This window comes from Lissotriton vulgaris, chromosome 6, assembly GCF_964263255.1.
Source record: "Lissotriton vulgaris chromosome 6, aLisVul1.2, whole genome shotgun sequence".
In the NCBI taxonomy this organism is placed as follows: Eukaryota; Metazoa; Chordata; class Amphibia; order Caudata; family Salamandridae; genus Lissotriton; species Lissotriton vulgaris.
Genome location: NC_141694.1, coordinates 591929299 through 591947340, shown reverse-complemented (window position 1 = coordinate 591947340; position 18042 = coordinate 591929299). Strand labels below are relative to the sequence as shown.

At 45.8% G+C, this 18042-nt stretch overlaps 1 protein-coding gene across 1 annotated transcript in view; it reads right to left on the bottom strand.

The window, feature by feature from the left end:
* LOC147707736 (uncharacterized) overlaps positions 1-18042 on the bottom strand; it is a 551277-nt gene that overhangs the window by 375398 nt on the left and 157837 nt on the right. Inside the window, exon 7 of the mRNA XM_086925663.1 lies at positions 16620-16780. Coding sequence (XP_086781789.1) covers positions 16620-16780 — 161 coding nt within the window. The remainder of the gene's footprint in view (positions 1-16619; positions 16781-18042) is intronic.

Sequence of the window (18042 nt, the reverse complement as noted above, 5' to 3'; positions counted from 1 at the left end):
GGGAGGTTAAGGAGCCACTTGCCAGCAAAGAGTTGAAGATTCAAAAGCTGCCCTATATGGGAGTTACTAAACCTTTGGGCGCTCATTTAATGTTGGCGACAAAGGAGCGCATTTGGAAGGGTGAGTATGTGGAGATACTGAAGCTCCTCCACTGCGAGGTCAGGTCCAAGGAAGGTTCTAAGGAGGAGGAATATGAGTTGGCAAAACGCCCAAAAGTTCCATTGACTATTGAGAATTGAACGGCAGCTTTTCTAATTTATGCAAGTGTTTACTGTGAGAAATTTCCACAGTGCAGCGTTTCTATATTCAAATATATGGATGTGATCAGGAAGGCGCAGCTTACTGGAGGGGGTATGCATGGGCCCAATATGATGAAGAATTTAGGGCTCGGATGGCATGGGATCCAGAGGCAAAGTGGGGGGAGTTGGATACTGATCTCTGGCAGCATACGTTGGGGGCAGCCTCGGGGGCAGAACAATTTTTACAGCTAGCGGTCTGCCTTTAATTTATCGGCCCTTTCGGGCTAAGCCCACCCGGAGCGAGGTGGGAAGTAGTTCAAGTGCACAGTCAAGAAATGGCGCTTGCTGGGACTTCAAGAAGGGGTCGTGTGCTAGGGAATACTGTAGATATAGGCATGAATGCTCAAGCTGCGGTGAGCGACACCCTCTGCTTAAATGTTGGGGTCCCAAACCGCCAGGTGGACAACAAGGGATTCAGGCAGGTACAGGTGTTTCAGGATCAGCTCAGCAGTTTCAGGGGGGTCGGGGAGGTAGAGGAGCGCAGGGCTCTGGGCCAAAGGGCTCATACACCAGTTAAGCTGCCGCAATTACAACGGGCCCTCCAGGATTATGAGGATGAGGGTGTGAAATGGAAGCTTTTGGAGGGATTTCAATTTGGTTTTTGTTTGGGCTACTTGGGGCCAAGGCAGAGGCGTTGGGCGGACAACCTGAAGTCCGCATCTGAACATAGTGCGGTGGTGAGGGAGAAATTGAGTAAAGAAGTGCTTGAAGGACGGATGGCAGGCCCTTTTCATGACTGGCCGATCCATGATTTGATAATTTCACCCATTGGAGTGGTACCTAAAAAAGAGCAAGGGCAGCTCAGACTTATTCAACATTTGTCGTGGCGGGAGGGGTCTTCTGTAAATGATTTCATTGATGAGAAGGCTGCCTCGGTATCATATTCCTCAGTTGACGTGGCCATGTCACTTGTTGTGACTGCGGGCGCAACTGCAGAGATGGCTAAGTGTGATAGTAAGTCTGCATTTCGGCTGCTTCCAGTCCATCCAGATAATTGGAGTCTTCTGGGTATCCATTTTGAAGGGAAATGGTACGTGGACAAAGCATTGCCGATGGGTTGCTCCATTTCATGTGCTCTATTTGAATGTCCCCCCCCCCTTTTCTGAATCTATTTGAATGTTTCAGCACTTTTTTGCAGTGGCATTTCATCCACCACTCTGGACATTTACTGGTAACACATTATTTAGATGATTTTATTTTTGTTGGTTCCCCGGGCTCCGCGGAGTGCCAGGCAGCTCTGGACACTTTCCATGGGCTCATGGAGGATTTGGGTGTGCCTTTGGCTCCTGAGAAAACAATGGGTCCTGCCACAGTATTGTCATTCAGGGGCAATGTGGGCTCGCTTGCCGGAGGACAAGAAAGGGAAGATACTGGATTTGTTGAGTGGTATGTTGTCAAAACAGAAAGTGAAGGTGAAAGAAATTCAAGTTTTACTGGGGCACCTTAACTTTGCGTGCAGGGTGGTTAGAGCAGGAAGAACTTTTTGTAGTAGATTGGGCAGGGCTCTTTCTGGACAGCGTTTGCCTCACCATCGTGTACGACTGTCAGCGGGTGTCAAAGAAGACCTGCGGATGTGGGCATTTTTCCTCACTTCCTTTAATGGTGTTCCATTGGTCAGAGATGTGGATTTTCAGTGGGATGTGCAGATGTTTTCAGATGCTGCGGGCAGTGAAGGTTTTGGCCTGTACTGGAATGGGAGATGGTGTGCGGAGCAATGGCCTGAAGATTGGTTGAATGGTGGAAGGAGTATCACATTTCTTGAGCTTTTTCCTTTGCTGGTGGCATTGACACTTTGGGGGGGGATCTGGCACACAAAAAAGTCTTTTTCCGTGTTGACAACATGGCAGTGGTTGAGATTTTTAATCGGCAGTCGGCCAGAGATGAGCAGGTATTGAATAAAACTGATGAGTCTTTGTGTTGGGTTGCTTGAAACATGACATCACTTTTCGAGCCTTGCACATTCCGGGTGTGGACAATGACATAGCGGATGCTTTGTCTCGTTCGCAGTGGGGGAGATTCCGTGGACTGGCCAGGGAGGTGGACAGATCACCGACCCCAATGCTGAGACATCTGTGGCACGTAGGCAACGTCGGGTATTACAACTGGTGGTAGGTTCTTTGCCTGTGTCCACGCGTTCAGCATTTTCTTTGGCATGGAAGGAGTTTCTGGAATCAGGCGCGTGCAGGCGTGAAGAGGTTTGGCGTCGTTCCGAGGATGTGATTCAGTTCATCCTGGACCTCATGGACAAGGGTCTCTCTAGAGTTACCATTGCAGAAAAGTTGGCAGGGATATCCTTCATGGGTAAGCTTTTTTGGGGCTATTCTCCTTCGGCTGGTGAAATTGGCAAGAGAATGCTTGAGGGTTGGGCCAGGGAGCGGGGAGGTGCAAGAAGGTCTAGGGCTCCTTTATCTTGGCAGACACTGGCTCGTCTATTGGCGATTTTTCCCTCAGTTTGTAGAGATGATTTTGAGGTTTGTTTGTTCTCCATGCTGATGGCTTTCATGTTCTTTGGGGCTTTTCGGGTTTCAGAACTGTTGGGTTCTAAATCTAAGGGAGGAATTTGTTGGCGAGATGTTTTCTGTTCAGAGGAGGGTGTGCATGTGTGGCTTTCTAGCTCGAAGACTGATCAAAGGAAGTTGGGTAAAGGGGTGTGGTTGGAGGCGCGTTCACCAAGAATTACATGTCTATTGCTTCTGGCTCGCCGTTGGCGCACGCTCTCGGGGGGTTGCGATTGTGATCCTGTTTTTCAGCATATTATTAAGGCGCCTGTGACAGCATATCAGTTGCGCATGGTTTTGCGTAAAGCTTTGTAGCAGATTAGTTTGGATGGGGACCAATACGAAACACACTCTTTTAGGATCGGTGCTGCGACGGAAGCGTTTAATAGGGGTTGGTCTCGAGGGGACATCATGAGGTTGGGGCGCTGGTTGTCTAACTGCTTTCAGCGATATGTGCGGGGCAACGCGGGGGAGGCGCATGCGTCATCGTCCTTTTATTGAGTATTCATTGTTTTTCTTTTACAGGTTCAGTTGCTGGGCCCCGTTCTGAAGTGGTGACGATTTGGATAGTGGGGCATTCGTTCGTCAAATGGGCACGGGTTCAGGCAGCTCAAAGTTATTTTGGGGAGATGTAAGGTTTCAATGATAAAATGTTCAACATTGTTTGGAAAGGTAAAGGGGGGATGCTTTGGAGGGAACTGGTTCCATGTCTTGACACAGGAGTGGTTGGGGGTTGCTGTCCGGATATTTTAGTCATCCACTTGGGTGAAAATGACCTTGGTGCAACTAAGGGAGTGGTCTTTTTGCGGGCAATTAAGAAGGACTTAGCTGTTATTAAGGAGCGCTGGGCTGGTTGCCATGTTTTTTGGACGGAATTGGTTCCGCGTAGGATTTGGAGAGGAGCGGTTAATCCTAGACCTATTGATAGGGCCAGGAAGAAGGTGAACGCTGAGGTTTCCAGATTCTGCCGTCAGCTGGGTTTTGGAACAGTGTCTCATAGAGAGTTACGTTTTGAGTCGGTTTAATTTTTTAGGGACGATGGAGTTCACTTATCCAAAGTAGGAATGGACTTGTATTTGTTTGAGTTGAGAGAAGTTTTGGCTAGGTGTTTGACCGTGCAGCGGTGAGTGATATCCGGGTCCCATCCTTTTTTTCCTACTGGGGGCAGAAAGGGGGGGGTAATGTTGCCCCCCCCCCCACCTTCCTGGGTGGCGGGTCTAGTTGTTTCGGGCAGTTTGTGTCAGATTTTGGTGATTAATGGTCAGGTTTGTGTTATCGACAGGGAAAGGATAAGTTGGTCATTGGTTGACCGTTTATACGTTTTGGGGGGTTTGACAGAGGTGAAGGGGCAGGCATGTGATTGGTTAGTGGAGGGCCTGGTAAGTTATTGGAGTTGATATGATGATGTAATGTTTTATAATGATGATGTAATGTTTTATAATGTTGTTGTAATGTTTGAAATGTTGTATTGTATGGGTGGGGGAGGGGCTATGAAATTTTGGGGGAGGGGTTGGGGGGCGGGGTCATGGTTATTTAATTATTTAGTGAGGTTTAGTTTTGGAAGGCTTTTGCCAAGGTTTATTTAATTTGTGATGCCACCTGTTCCTAATAACGATTCAGAAAAGGGGGTGGTGATGAACACCACCCCCTTTTCTGAATCATTTTGTCCACCATAAGCGTGGAAGGGTATACTCAGATGTGAGTCCCTTGCTCATTGCACCATCAGGATTCAAGCAAGCCGGGTCGACGACGGCTGAAATGCCAGAAACCGGTCCCCGGTAGCTTGTTTCCTTCCCAGTATAAGAATTGGCTTGGTAGTTTGGTTTGCCCTGTTGCCATCATGCACTGGGACAGGAACAGACTAATTTGCATGTAGCCAGGTTCTGAGCTGGGATGGTGCAGTGAGCTAAAAAACGGTGATGGATCAAGCCCTGATCTTTGGACTGGGTAAGAGTGGTCTGCTTAATTTAGACACTCTGTTCATCACCACCCCCTTTTCTGAATCATCCTGTTCCTAATAAAGGGGCCTTTTCCACATTCAAATTTTTCTTGGTCTGCGTTAATCCCCCCCCCCTTGCCCTCCCTCCCAAGTGGTTAGTGGATGGTTTATAGTGGTGATTTCATCTCCTGCGATGTTAAAATGTAGTAGCAGCTTGAATGAATGTGTGACAGTGAAGGGGGAATTAGATATTAATGTGATAGCCACAAGGTGAGACAGCTGTGCTGCGTTAATACACCAAGTGAGGTAGCTGGAGGAGGCAAGAAGCAATGCAACAGGGTGCTGCAGCTGAAGTAAAAAAGAAAACACATGCAATCAACAACACAGACGGCCTGCAAACACAAGCACTGCTGCAACATAAAAGAACGAGCATGGCTCGAACTTTCAGTGGCTCGTCCACCTATAATGAAAGGCCATCCTAAAAGTTGAACCTGAGTCTTTTTTATCCTTTATCTAAAAGTTGTGTTTAGTTTAAAAACGTTGATTTTTTTTCCTTTTACCCTGGTAGCATCACAATTCTTCCTGAAGTTAAACGCACACTTCCCAGCGCATTCCTTACCACTCTGAGCCTCCTTTGTAGGACTACCCGGAAGTCATTTTGGAGCGCTCAGCGCAATTTATCAGAGACAAAAAAACATCGTAGAATAAAATAATGCCTCTCTGACGTCTGCAGAACCGGGCGGTTTTAAAGCTTCTATAGGGTAATATCAACTCCAGGCAAAATAAGCAAAGCAAGTGATAGTGACTAATGGCAACAGAATCAAAATGACTGATTAATGTGCAGTGCTTCCTACTGCATGGGCTGTGTGCCAGTCACCCGGACGCAGAGCGAAGACGAACAGTAAAAACATTACAAAACTGCAAACCTGAAATAAAATACTTAAATGAAGATCTCATGCCAAGCATGCAGCAAAGGAACTGCAGTTTAAACAGCTTTCCTCTAACATCTGTACATCGCTTGACACGTAATGTCCACCGTAAAACTCCCCGCCTCTAGGCGCTTGGGGCCACTGAGAGCATAGAATGCAGGAGCGACAAACAAGATGCGCCTTGAAACCTCCAACGCAACATCACTCAGACAGAAGCAATGTGTGCGTAAAACGCCTTAAAGCCCAGGGCTCACACTCGCCCTTCCATGCTTTGCGTGTGGCTGCTCCCATTACATAATGAAGATTATAGGCATTCACCAACATTAGTACTGTGAAAATGCACATTAGTATCCAACCTTTTTAAGCTTAGAAGATGATTCTATATCATGAGAGACAACAGGCTTCGGAACCAGCATTTTCTTTCTCCAAATTATAGTTTTCAAGTGTGTTATCTCAATGGGTTGGAAACATACCAGAACTACCGCTCCCAGAATACATGAGGCTAAGTTCCAAATGCCTTGGATTCATCTGGTAACCTTACTTGTCTCCACACACCTACAGCTACACATACAAGTAACCCACATGGCTCCATCTACAGCACACCATGATGTCTCAATACCTTCCACAGTTCAATGAGCACAACCCCAAGTCAGCCTTCACTGACCCCCTCAGCTCACTGTACTGAATTATTCGGGTTCCTTTATCCCCCTCATCCCATTATTACAACCCCCCCGGACTCCCTACCCAGTTGCACACCCTTCCCCTCCACCCTTACCTTGCGCTTGTTCACAGCTGGCTTCCAGCTCGTGGCCCGCGGGTTGACAGAAAGAATTCTACCGCGTAGCCTCGGACACGCCCTCCAGAAGCTGAAAGGCTATCAGGCAAGCTTCCGGCTTTACCATTGGAGCATTGAGCTGCCTTCCAACTTCATTGCAATGGCTCCTTTCGGCTGATGCAACTGCGGGAAAAGAACTACTACACGTGAAAAAAGACACCCATGCCTGAACTTGCGCTTTCACCCATTGGCTGCTGATAAATTGCAGACTCCCATTGCAACCGTGGTTGCGTTCTCAATCATGTGTATATTGAAGGTTTCATTTTCTTTATATTGTTGCTTTGCTCCAAGCACATGCGTGGTCGTTGGCCTTGCTAAAACGACTTGTACATTGAGACTCGAATGTGCAGCATTTTAGTGTTTGGGCTAAAAAGGGAGCCAGAGACAAGAACATATATGAAAACAAGTGCTCACCACGACGCAGAGTTTTCTGTATTTCTGCCTTAGGAACTTGGACGGACTTGGCCTGACTTCCTGGTGAAGTAAAAGGTTTATTCTTCTTTATGGGGCCATCTGTTTTGCCCCATAAAGAAGATAACAAACCTTTTACGCCAGCAGGAAGTCAGGTCAGCCAGTCCAAGTGGGACGGCTCTAAAAGAGAAAACTGTACGTCAGTAGAAGCTCTTTTCCAATGGCTGGCCACCGTTTTGCATAAACGGTGACGCCAGCCAATGGGAAAGAGGGGCAGGGCTTAAAGCCCGGTACTGAAACCATCCTAAAAATACTAAATCTCGCCAGCAAGATTGCGTATGTGCGCAGCTCTAGGCTTCGACCTAAAAAATATATATATGAGGTTAAAATAGATGCCACTGCCCCTATTGACCTTGTGGGGGGATAAGAACACTGGGAGTATTTAACGTCTAGAGGTCACTTTCCTTACCCCCAGGTCTAGCTTAAAAATACTGTGCACAGCCTCGTTTCCTATTTAATTGCCTTTGATGGCCCCTGGCCTGCCGCCCCGTCTGGCCCGGGTGAAGTAGTGAGTTATCAGGTTTTGGACTTACTTTTGGCCGGGGGAAGCTGAGATTGGTGGGCAGAGATGGAGCATAAGTTTGTCAATGAATTTTGCAAATCCCGCCAGGATCCATAGTGGGGAATGCACAAAGCATAGTGAGGAAGCTTCCTGGCACGTGCTCACTATGTGAGCAATAAAGGTCGGCTTAAGCAGTGCTCTCTGTTGGGTGTCTAGTTTGGGGCAGAAACATAGCAAGTGCAGCCATGATTCAGACCTGATACTGCACAGCCTGTATTCCACTGTTCCACATTGACCGGACCAAGCTGCGTTTAAGTCTTTTACTGGTAGCGCTAAAAGTTGCATGAACAAGATCCTCCTACTTGTTTCTGCATTCATGACTTCCAGGAGGTATGGTTGCAGCTTTCCTACCAAATAGGATTTGTTCATGCTTTGAGTCAGTACCGAGTTGTCTAGTGGCCTTAGGTCTTGCTCCCTTGAGGATTCCTTCAGTTGCCTATTTATTCCTTTCTTCCAAGCTGTGTATGATACCTCCCCTGATCGTAGGGCCAGTTCCTCTACTTGGAAGGATTCAATAGCGTCCATTAGATTGTTAGATCACAGATTTCCTGGAGTCTCAGGGATACATTTCAGATGGGCCCTTAGTGAATTAGAAGAAGCCTTTGTTGCACTGATGTAGTATTATAGTAGGGAGTCTTTACAGTCTAGAAGTGGTACAATTAATTTTCTTCAAGACACAAACTAATACTCCTGGATGGGCATGGTGCCCATACTGGAAAGCTTGAAGCAGAGTTGCATTCATGACCTTGAGTATAGGGGCAGAAGATGCACTGCTAAGTAACAAATTCAGTTGGTTGATTCCGTGAATGACTGCAGCTCCATTCTTTATCAGAGATTTCACGTGTGCCATAGGTTTGCTTTTTTCACTGAACCGAACTCCCAGATAGTTAAATTTATTGATGGTGTTGCGAACATGCTACCCAGGTGGCAAGCTAGGTGCTTTATTCTGTGTCTTCCAAAGACACAACCTTTTTCTTGGTTTACCAGGAAATGATTGTCTGCATTATAGGTGTTCAGGACAGGACAATCAGAGCTTGTTGAATTCCAGCTTTAGTGTGATCCATTATCATGATGTTGTCTCCATAATGGATAATTTGCAGTTTGTTAGACCCTGGCTTGGGGGATACGAGGCAGCTGGTTCCCATGAACTTCCCCAGGTCAGTAGTATACAGATTGAAAAGCAGGGGAGCCAGAAGACAACCCTGCTTTAGTCCTTAGTTGATATAGATTTTGCAAGTGACAGTACTGGCACAGTTTTTCAAGTGAACCCATGCCCCCGAGTATAGTGAGATGATTGCTCTTAGCAGCTTTCGGAGTACCCTCCAGGATTCAGGTTTCTTCCATAGGGTTTGCCAGTCAACCCTATCAAAAGCCACACTGTAAGCTATAAAAACAGCACATAAGCGGTAGCTGATTGCTGATTGGTGTCTCAGGACACGCAGAGCTATGATATTGTCCACTGTGGATGCCGCAGTCTGGAAGCCTGATTGGAAAGACAGCAGGACTTTCACGACCTACCAAAAATCAGCTCCCGACCAACCGGTGGGTCCTGGGCCCCAGTTTGGAAAAGGGTGCTCTAGTCCACTTCAGTGCTGTTGTTCCAAGTTCATTGCTGAAGAATATTCCTATTCCTATTAATCTGCTTTTCATCTTCCACGCAGTGCTGGGGAAACTACAATGCAAATCTGGTACAATGTCATATGTGCTGAACAGTGAGGACATATACAATTCATCTAGGTGGTTGCCTCTAGGCCCAGCAACAATCTGGCTGTGTTTCAGTGTGTCCTAGTGTTCGATACTAGTTCCCATGGGGATTCACATTAATGTGGAGCTGCTGGGAGAGAGGGTAGTTTGCTTTGGCATCCTTACCCACCGGTACCTCCAAGTGTGCTATCTGTGAAGGTTGAACATAATCTGCAGGACTGCCCTGGTGCATACAAAGACTGGATATATCTTCCCTATTTGTATCCTAACACCATTTCCACCATATTAATATTTAGTTTTACTCCATTTAATTTTTGGCATTAGTCTAAGACGTGTTTCTGCAGTGATGTCCATATGTGATACTCTTGAGTCTAATAGATATTTTAAGCCACACAGGTTGTGTTACTCACACCCGCCGCCCCCCCCCCCACCCCTCCCCCCACCTTCCTAGTTGGCGGGGTCTAGTTGTTTCGGGGCAGTTTGTGTCAGATTTTGGTGATTAATGGTCAGGTTTGTGTTATGGACAGGGAAAGGGTAAGTTGGTCATTGGTTGACCGTTTATACGTTTTGGGGGGTTTGACAGAGGTGAAGGGGCAGGCATGTGATTGGTTAATGGAGGGCCTGGTATTTATAAGTTATTGGGGTTGATATGATGACGTAATGTTTTATAATGATGATGCAATGTTTTATAATGTTGTTGTAATGTTTGAAATGTTGTATTGTATGGGTGGGGGAGGGGCTATGAAATTTTAGGGGAGGGGGTGGGGGGTGGGGTCAGGGTTATTTAATTATTTAGTGAGGTTTAGTTTTGGAAGGCTTTTGCCAAGGTTTATTTAATTTGTGATGCGCACCCGTTCCTAATAAAGCGGCCTTTTCCACATTCAAATTTTTCTTGGTCTGCGTTAATCCCCGCCCTCGCCTTCCCTCCCAAGTGGTTAGTGGATGGTTATAGTGGTGATTTCATCTCCTGCGATGTTGAAATGAAGTAGCAGCTTGAATGAATGTGTGACAGTGAAGGGGGAATCAGGTATTAATGTGATAGCCAGAAGGTGAGACAGCTGTGCGGCGTAAATACACCAAGTGAGGTAGCTGGAGGAGGCAAGAAGCAATGCAACAGGGTGCTGCAGCTGAAGTAAAAAAAACACATGTAATCAACAACACAGACGGCCTGAGTCTTTTTTCATCTGTTATGCTTGATCTAAAAGTTGTGTTTAGTTTAAAAACGTTGATTTTTTTTTCCTTTTACTCTGGTAGCATCACAATTCTTCCTGAAGTTAAACACACACTTCCCAGCGCATTCCTAACCACTCTGAGCCTCCTTTGTAGGACTACCTGGAAGTCATTTTGGAGCCCGGAGTGCAATTTATCAGAGACAAAAAAGCATAGTAGAATAAAATAATGCCTCTCTGACGTCTGCAGAACCGGGCGGTTTTAAAGCTTCTCCAGGCACAATAAGCAAAGCAAGTGATAGTGACTAATGGCAACAGAATCAAAATGACTGATTAATGTGCAGTGCTTCCTACTGCATGGGCTGTGTGCCAGGCACCCGGACGCAGAGCGAAGACGAACAGTAAAAACATTACAAAACTGCAAACCTGAAATAAAATACTTAAATGAAGATCTCATGCCAAACATGCAGCAAAGGAACTGCAGTTTAAACAACTTTCCTCTAACATCTGTACAGAGCTTGACACGTAATGTCTATCGTAAAACTCACCGCCTCTAGGCGCTTGGGGCCACTGAGAGCATAGGATGCAGGAGCGACGAACAAGATGCGCCTTGAAACCTCCAACGCAACAACACTCAGACAGAAGCAATGTGTGCGTAAAACGCCTTAAAGCCCAGGGCTCACACTCGCCCTTCCATGCTTTGCGTGTGGCTGCTCCCATTACATAATGAAGTTTAGAGGCATTCACCCACATTAGTACTGTGAAAATGCACATTAGTATCCAACCTTTTTAAGCTTAGAAGATGATTCTATGTCATGAGAGACAACAGGCTTCGGAACCAGCATTTTTTTCTCCAAATTATAGTTTTCAAGCGTGTTATCTCAATGGGTTGGAAACATACCAGAACTACCGCTCCCAGAATACATGAGGCTAAGTTCCAAATGCCATGGATTCATCTGGTAACCTTACTTGTCTCCACACACCTACAGCTACACATACAAGTAACCCACATGGCTCCATCTACAGCACACCATGATGTCTCAATAACTTCCATAGTTCAATGAGCACAACCCCCAGTCAGCCTTCACGGACCCCCTCAGCTCACTGTACTGAATTATTCGGGTTCCTTTATTCCCCTCATCCCATTATTACAACCCCCCCGGACTCCCTACCCAGTTGCACACCCTTCCCCTCCACCCTTACCTCACGCTTGTTCACAGCTGGCTTCCAGCTCACGGCCCGCGGGTTGACAGAAAGAATTCTACCGCGTAGCCTCGGACACGCCCTCCAGAAGCTGAAAGGCTATCAGGCAAGCTTCCGGCTTTACCATTGGAGCATTGAGCTGCCTTCCAACTTCATTGCAATGGCTCCCTTCGGCTGATGCAACTGCGGGAAAAGAACTACTACACGTGACAAAAGACACCCATGCCTGAACTCGCGCTTTCAACCATTGGCTGCTGATAAATAGCAGACGCCCATTGCAACCGTGGTTGCGTTCTCAATCATGTGTATATTGAAGGTTTCAGTTCTTTATATTGTTGCTTTGCTCCAAGCACATGCGTGGTCGTTGGCCTTGCTAAAACAACTCGTACATTGAGACTAGAATGTGCAGCATTTTAGTGTTTTGGGCTAAAAAGGGAGCCAGAGACAAGAACAAATATGAAAACAAGCGCTCGCCACGACGCAGAGTTTTCTGTATTTCTGCCGTCCGACTTGGACGGACTTGGCCTGACTTCCTGGTGAAGTAAAAGGTTTATTCTTCTTTATGGGGCCAACTGTTTTGCCCCATAAAGAAGATAACAAACCTTTTACGCAAGCAGGAAGTCAGGTCAGCCATTCCAAGTGGGACGGCTCTAAAAGAGAAAACTGTACGTCAGCAAAAGCTCTTTTCCAATGGCTGGCCACCGTTTTGCATAAACCGTGACGCCAGCCAATGGGGAAGAGGGGCAGGCCTTAAAGCCCGGTACTGAAACCATCCTAAAAATACTAAATCTCGCCAGCGAGACTGCGCAGCTCTAGGCTTCAACCTAAAAACTATGTATAAGGTTAAAATAGATGCCACTGCCCCTATTGAGCTTGTGGGTGGATAAGAACACTGAGAGTATTTAACGTCTAGAGGTCCCTTTCCTTACCCCCAGGTCTAGCTTAAAAATACTGTGCACAACCTCGTTTCCTATTTAATTGCCTTTGATGGCCCGGGTGTAGTAGTGAGTTATCAGGTTTTGGACTTAATTTTGGCAGGGGGAAGCTGAGATTGGTGGGCAGAGATGGAGCATAAGCTTGTCAATTAATTTTGCAAATCCTGCCAGGATCCATAGTGGGGAATGCACAAAGCATAGTGAGGAAGCTTCCTGGCACATTTTAGCATTGCATACAGTGCTGCAGCCAGCAGCTCTGTCTGCAATGTTAAGTGCCCTGGATGCGCCCTTATCCTAATTGCAGTGGTGGGACCGCCGTACATCTGGCAGGAGGTCCCAGCACCACAACGATGGCGGACGGACTGATGTTCGCCCGCCATCGTAATGAGCCCCCATGTCTTGAGAGACTTTGAGGCTGAAGCCACCCTCTTCAAGTGGCCTTTAGCCTTCCCATCTCAGAAGGTAAGAAATCTGGGCATGATTTTCAATGCTGAATTCATAGTTTTGCTGTTAATAAATAAAAAGCATTAGGGAAGATGTTCACAACTGTGCTTCTTGAATAGGATCCTGCGGTTTGTAATAAACATTGATTGCGTTTTTAAAAATCTCTCTTCGGGGCACGCTTGGATTATGGCAACATAATTCACAAAGGCCTCTACAAAGAAAGTATATAGTGGTTAGATGGAGGGCAAACCCAAGAATTCAGGCTAAGCCAGCCCTGCAAAGTGCCACATATCATTGGTTATACTAACAGAAATTCTCACCTTCTCACACTAAATCTTTTTTAAAAAATTTTAAGTGCCCCCCGCAGTCTTATGCTGTGTGTCACTTCAGCGTAAAAAGGTGTTTGTGTGCGCGTTGATGAAGCCCTGACAGTCAGCATTTAACCAACACTAGTGCCTTCAGCCAGGCCGGTTGAAGAGGAGTCGAGGAGAAGTTGTCAGTTGTCATAGTTTCAAGTTGGAACTGCCTGCGAGCTGACAGTGGGTGATCCCTGCTCTCTGTAGTTGCAGTTACCTTTAAATTTAATGACAATGAGCAGGAGGAAGGACACTCACAGCCCACTCCCTGGACCACATTGCAGGGACACCATGGTCGGTCCACCTACTGAAAGACGCCTTGGCCCGATGTCCCTGAGTTCACCACCCAGTTTGTCACCCTTAACATGCTGCTACAGTCCCAGGCCTCCCTTGTCCCCAAGACCAGTCGAATCATAAAGGAAGAGCTGTGACAGCCTGTGGCTGCAGGGAGAGCAACCCAGTAAAAAATGATTGAAGCGGAGCCTCAACCCTTTCAGTGGGGATGTAGATCGGTATGAGATGGCTCCATTTCAGCCCTGTCTTCAGTGCAAGTAAGGAAACAGCAGTATGGCTGCTGATGGAAGGGTTAGGGTCTGGGTCTAGACACCAATTTGAAAGGCTCACGCCTGCCCCCTTTGCAGCACATAACGTGGCATGTTCATTGATAATGTCCTAGCCTGCCTTAGGCTGTCCCCCACTAAAGGCTCTGCCCTGATGTGACTTTCCAAATTGTTCTCCTCAGTGATTTGTTGCAGTCCCAGGGGCAACCTCTCTGACCTGCTGCATGCACCAAGGCAGTCCTGCATTGCACAGCAAGCTGCAATGAGTGTAAGGCAGACAAAATATATCAGCACCTCAGAGTTCAGCCTACCACCGGGTCCCTTTCTGTGTCTTCCCTGCAAACCTAGCATTAGACCCAACCCACCCTGTGGCAGCATCTAGATACTTGCAATGATAATCAATTGTGACTTGCCCATGCAACTGGTACAATCATGTTTTAACCCAACAGTTAACACTCCAGGTGTGTGCGTGCTATTTCAAGTCCATATATAGAGCTCCACTAACACCAAAAGGGGCTACTTATCTCATGAATGGGAATGTGCTGTCGGGTCTTAATGGTGATAAAGTATCACTAAAAAGATACTTGGAGTAGAAAGTATTAGCATAACCTGCGTGTCCCGATGCCTGTATTGGGACACCAGTGTTTTACTGATAGGACACGCTTCAGGACACACGCATTTGACTGATACTTTTTACTCCGTGGTAGAGACAAATGGACGTATCATGGCCCAGTAACTATTAATTTAAAGTGTGGCAACGTGTCTCATTATTTAGGGTTCTAGTTTACTTTACTGGGCCCTAAGGGTCCCTTTTGACTATTCTGTTTGTCTTACTTTACTCAGCCTTGAAAAAGTTATCGAAGACTAAACACTTTGAGGGTCTTCCAATGTACAAAATGCAAGAAAAGCTAAACCATTGAACTCTAACCAATAAAATTGGACCTGCTTCTGTTAGCAGACCTTCAAAAGAGTTTGTAGTGTGCTGGGTGCATTTCTACAGTTTTGTTATGTGAAGAAGATGTATTTTTCATATACATTGTACACTATTATGGTGGCATATTGTTTTCCAGCCTGTTGAGCACACTTGACATTGAATTGTCTGTAAATACCCGTTTTTCTGGGAGATGCAGGATATTTCTACACCACTGCTACCAATTCTTCTGTACATTGGTAAAGAAGTACAATAATCTATAATACTGGTAAACTTGTAGAATACATGCGCGAGCATGAGCATAAAATATGGGTTATGTGCGTATATTGCGGCAGAGTCTGTAGGTGTGAGGACTCAGCCTAGATAACAGGAGGGCCAGGCCAATTAAAGGGTTGACCGGTCCACCAGCGTTTATAAAGTCCCACCCGGAAGCCCTTAATGCAATTTAGATTTTGGTCCGGGCAAGAATCAGGCAAACTGCGGACAAAAAAGGCTGGTGCTAATTGACAGTTACAAAACATGTGGAGTACATCTGCCGGCAGCGAGGTCAGTCTGATGATGCATTGGGGTAAATTTTGTGGAGCCTGCCCTCATTAAGTAAGGCCTATGTAAGATGCTATGTTGTATGTCCTGGAATCATGCACTGCGAGTGTCTTTGTGGGGGTATGCAGGTGCCCTATCACACTCCTTAGTAGTCAGCAGACTTCCTGTATCTGTTTCCCCCTTCTGCCATGAGGTGGCAAAGGGTCAATCTTCTTGTTCATGGTGGCTTTTGCTATCCTGGACATGAGTTTCCTGCCTGTTCCCATTATAAATAAAAATTACGAATGGCTTGGGGTTTAGAGGATGCAATACCCCAAAGGCGTTCAAGTTCCGCAACCAAACACCTATGCGCCTAGAACTGTTCCTCTGGGAGGCTGGTCTGTTCCAACAGCAGGTCAAATTGGATCAAGCTGGCAACTTGAAACAGGTCACTGGTTGAGCTTACTTAAGTTCTCCCAATGCACTACACTGAAACTATGAAGATGTCACACATAAGCAATCTGAAAACAAGACACCTATGCTTAGCCTTATCTTGGAAATATATAAGTAGGCACAATCCGGCATAGAAACACTGCACTGGCTGCAAGTTAAGACAAAAATAAAATCAAGTTCCTCTTCAATGTGCACAAGGCCTGACAGAGCAACTGCCAAAGACACCAGAAGAAGAATGGATCAGACAATACTTAACAACTACAGAGCTCCCGGTAGTCTAACAATTACAATCTGCGAACCAAATGAATGGGCAAAAATACATGGATGTAGATTCTGCGGGGTACAGGTCAGAACACTTAGCAGTTTTTATGGACAGTTTGGAAAGGCGTATTAAGCACCTCCTTTCCAGAATGTGGGCTCTTTAGGCAATATTTCATATGAGAATGGTTCCCACAAGTCAAAATTTGTGGATTCTGACAAGCTCCACGACCACAATCGTACCCACACATCTTTTCCTTTAATTTGAGGTGTTATAAGTTTTCATTTAAAATTACAGAAGCTAAATTTTAGAAGTGACTCACTATGAATTTCATACATATGACTCAAGCTTTGTCTTCATTATGGGTAGAACATCGCATTGTGGTGTTACAAATGATCACAAATTGTGTATTTTAGCGCACAATGTAGTGCATGTTTTTCACATCACTTTACTGGCTTTACCATGGAGACCGGCAATAAAACTACTGTTCGGTTCTCTGCATTGCCATTGGTTTAGAAAACATCTGAAAAAATATAAAAATATGACTTACTTTCTCAGTGAAACGTAGGTGCTTTGAACATCATGGGAAAATACGACAAATTCTCTTTTGTCACTTGGAAGTGGGCTCGTTCCCATGGCTTGGATGATGGCTATACAAGATGGCACTCGTTTGAAAACTGCAGCACACTGCTTCTTAAAGCAATCAATTTCCTGTTGGGAGAACATGTGAGTCAATCAAAAGGGGGAGAAAGAGGCTCGCAGTGGAGTTAGCCTACTTGTCTTACATAAATAACCAAAGAAAAGTCAACTCGTATTTCACCAAACTATCGTTCCAGTGATCTTGATAAGCTCAAGAAAAAACAATACATTTTCTTAAAATAACCCTCAGCCACTAAAAGGTCCCTTAGTGGCATGCTTCATCATTGGGTTCTTTCCGCCCCGGTGCGGGAAGGCGTGCTGCGACGGGCAGAGACGTAGGAGCACTTTTGGAGGTGTGAGCTATAAAGTGATGTGGGAGTGGAAGGGTCAGAGGAACTTTGGGAAATTAAAAAATACCTGACCACATGGAACCTAAACTTTATTAAATGCTGTAGCTGGTGTATGTGGGAAAAAAAAATTGTAATGAATGCGTGCCTCTCGGTCTACATGTTGCAAGCCTTGCCCCTACGGCTTTTCATCAGGACCAGACTAAATGATCCCTTGTACCACTCCTTAGGAAACCGGGTGGTCTTCTTAATTAATATTACGGTAAGATAAGGAAATTATCATGCACATACAATAACCACTAGGTATATTTCTTCAATATGATCTGGAAAGATAAGATCACATATAGGTTAATTTGTCAATGAGATTCTATTGTATAAACACATCACCAATCTGTGGAACCAAAGTGATATATTTTTATTTAAGCACGAGCAGTCTCTGTCATTAAGTAGTGAGTGTCGTGCTGCCATAATGGAAAGACATGGTTAACAAGGTATCCAGAATACAGACCAAATTCCTCCAGGGTGGCTTCCACCCTAGGGAATACCTCAGCTGGATTGTTGGTATAGACCAGCAGATTGTCCATGTATAAGGCTAACTTACACCTGTAATCCAAAACTTAGAGAGGAGTGATTAGGTCATCCAATCTCAAGGCTTGAGCGAGAGGCTAGATGTAGATGTCAAACAATAGGGGCGAGATAGGACACCCCTGCCTCGTTCCCCGTGTAATATTAAAGCTTGGTGTCAACAAGCCATTCAAAAGAATAACTGCAGAGGCACCCTCGTAGCATCTAATAAGAGTCTATATAAAAGTCGAGCCAAATCCCATCGTCTTTAGGGTTTCCCAAAGGTAGGCCCAATTGACCCGATCAAACGAACGCCTTGGCTGCGTCAAATGCAGCCACAGCCAAAGACTCCGACCGTGCCATCGCTAAATCGATGCTACCTATTAGCTGCAGCATTTGTTCCTGGATAAACCTCCCTGGGAT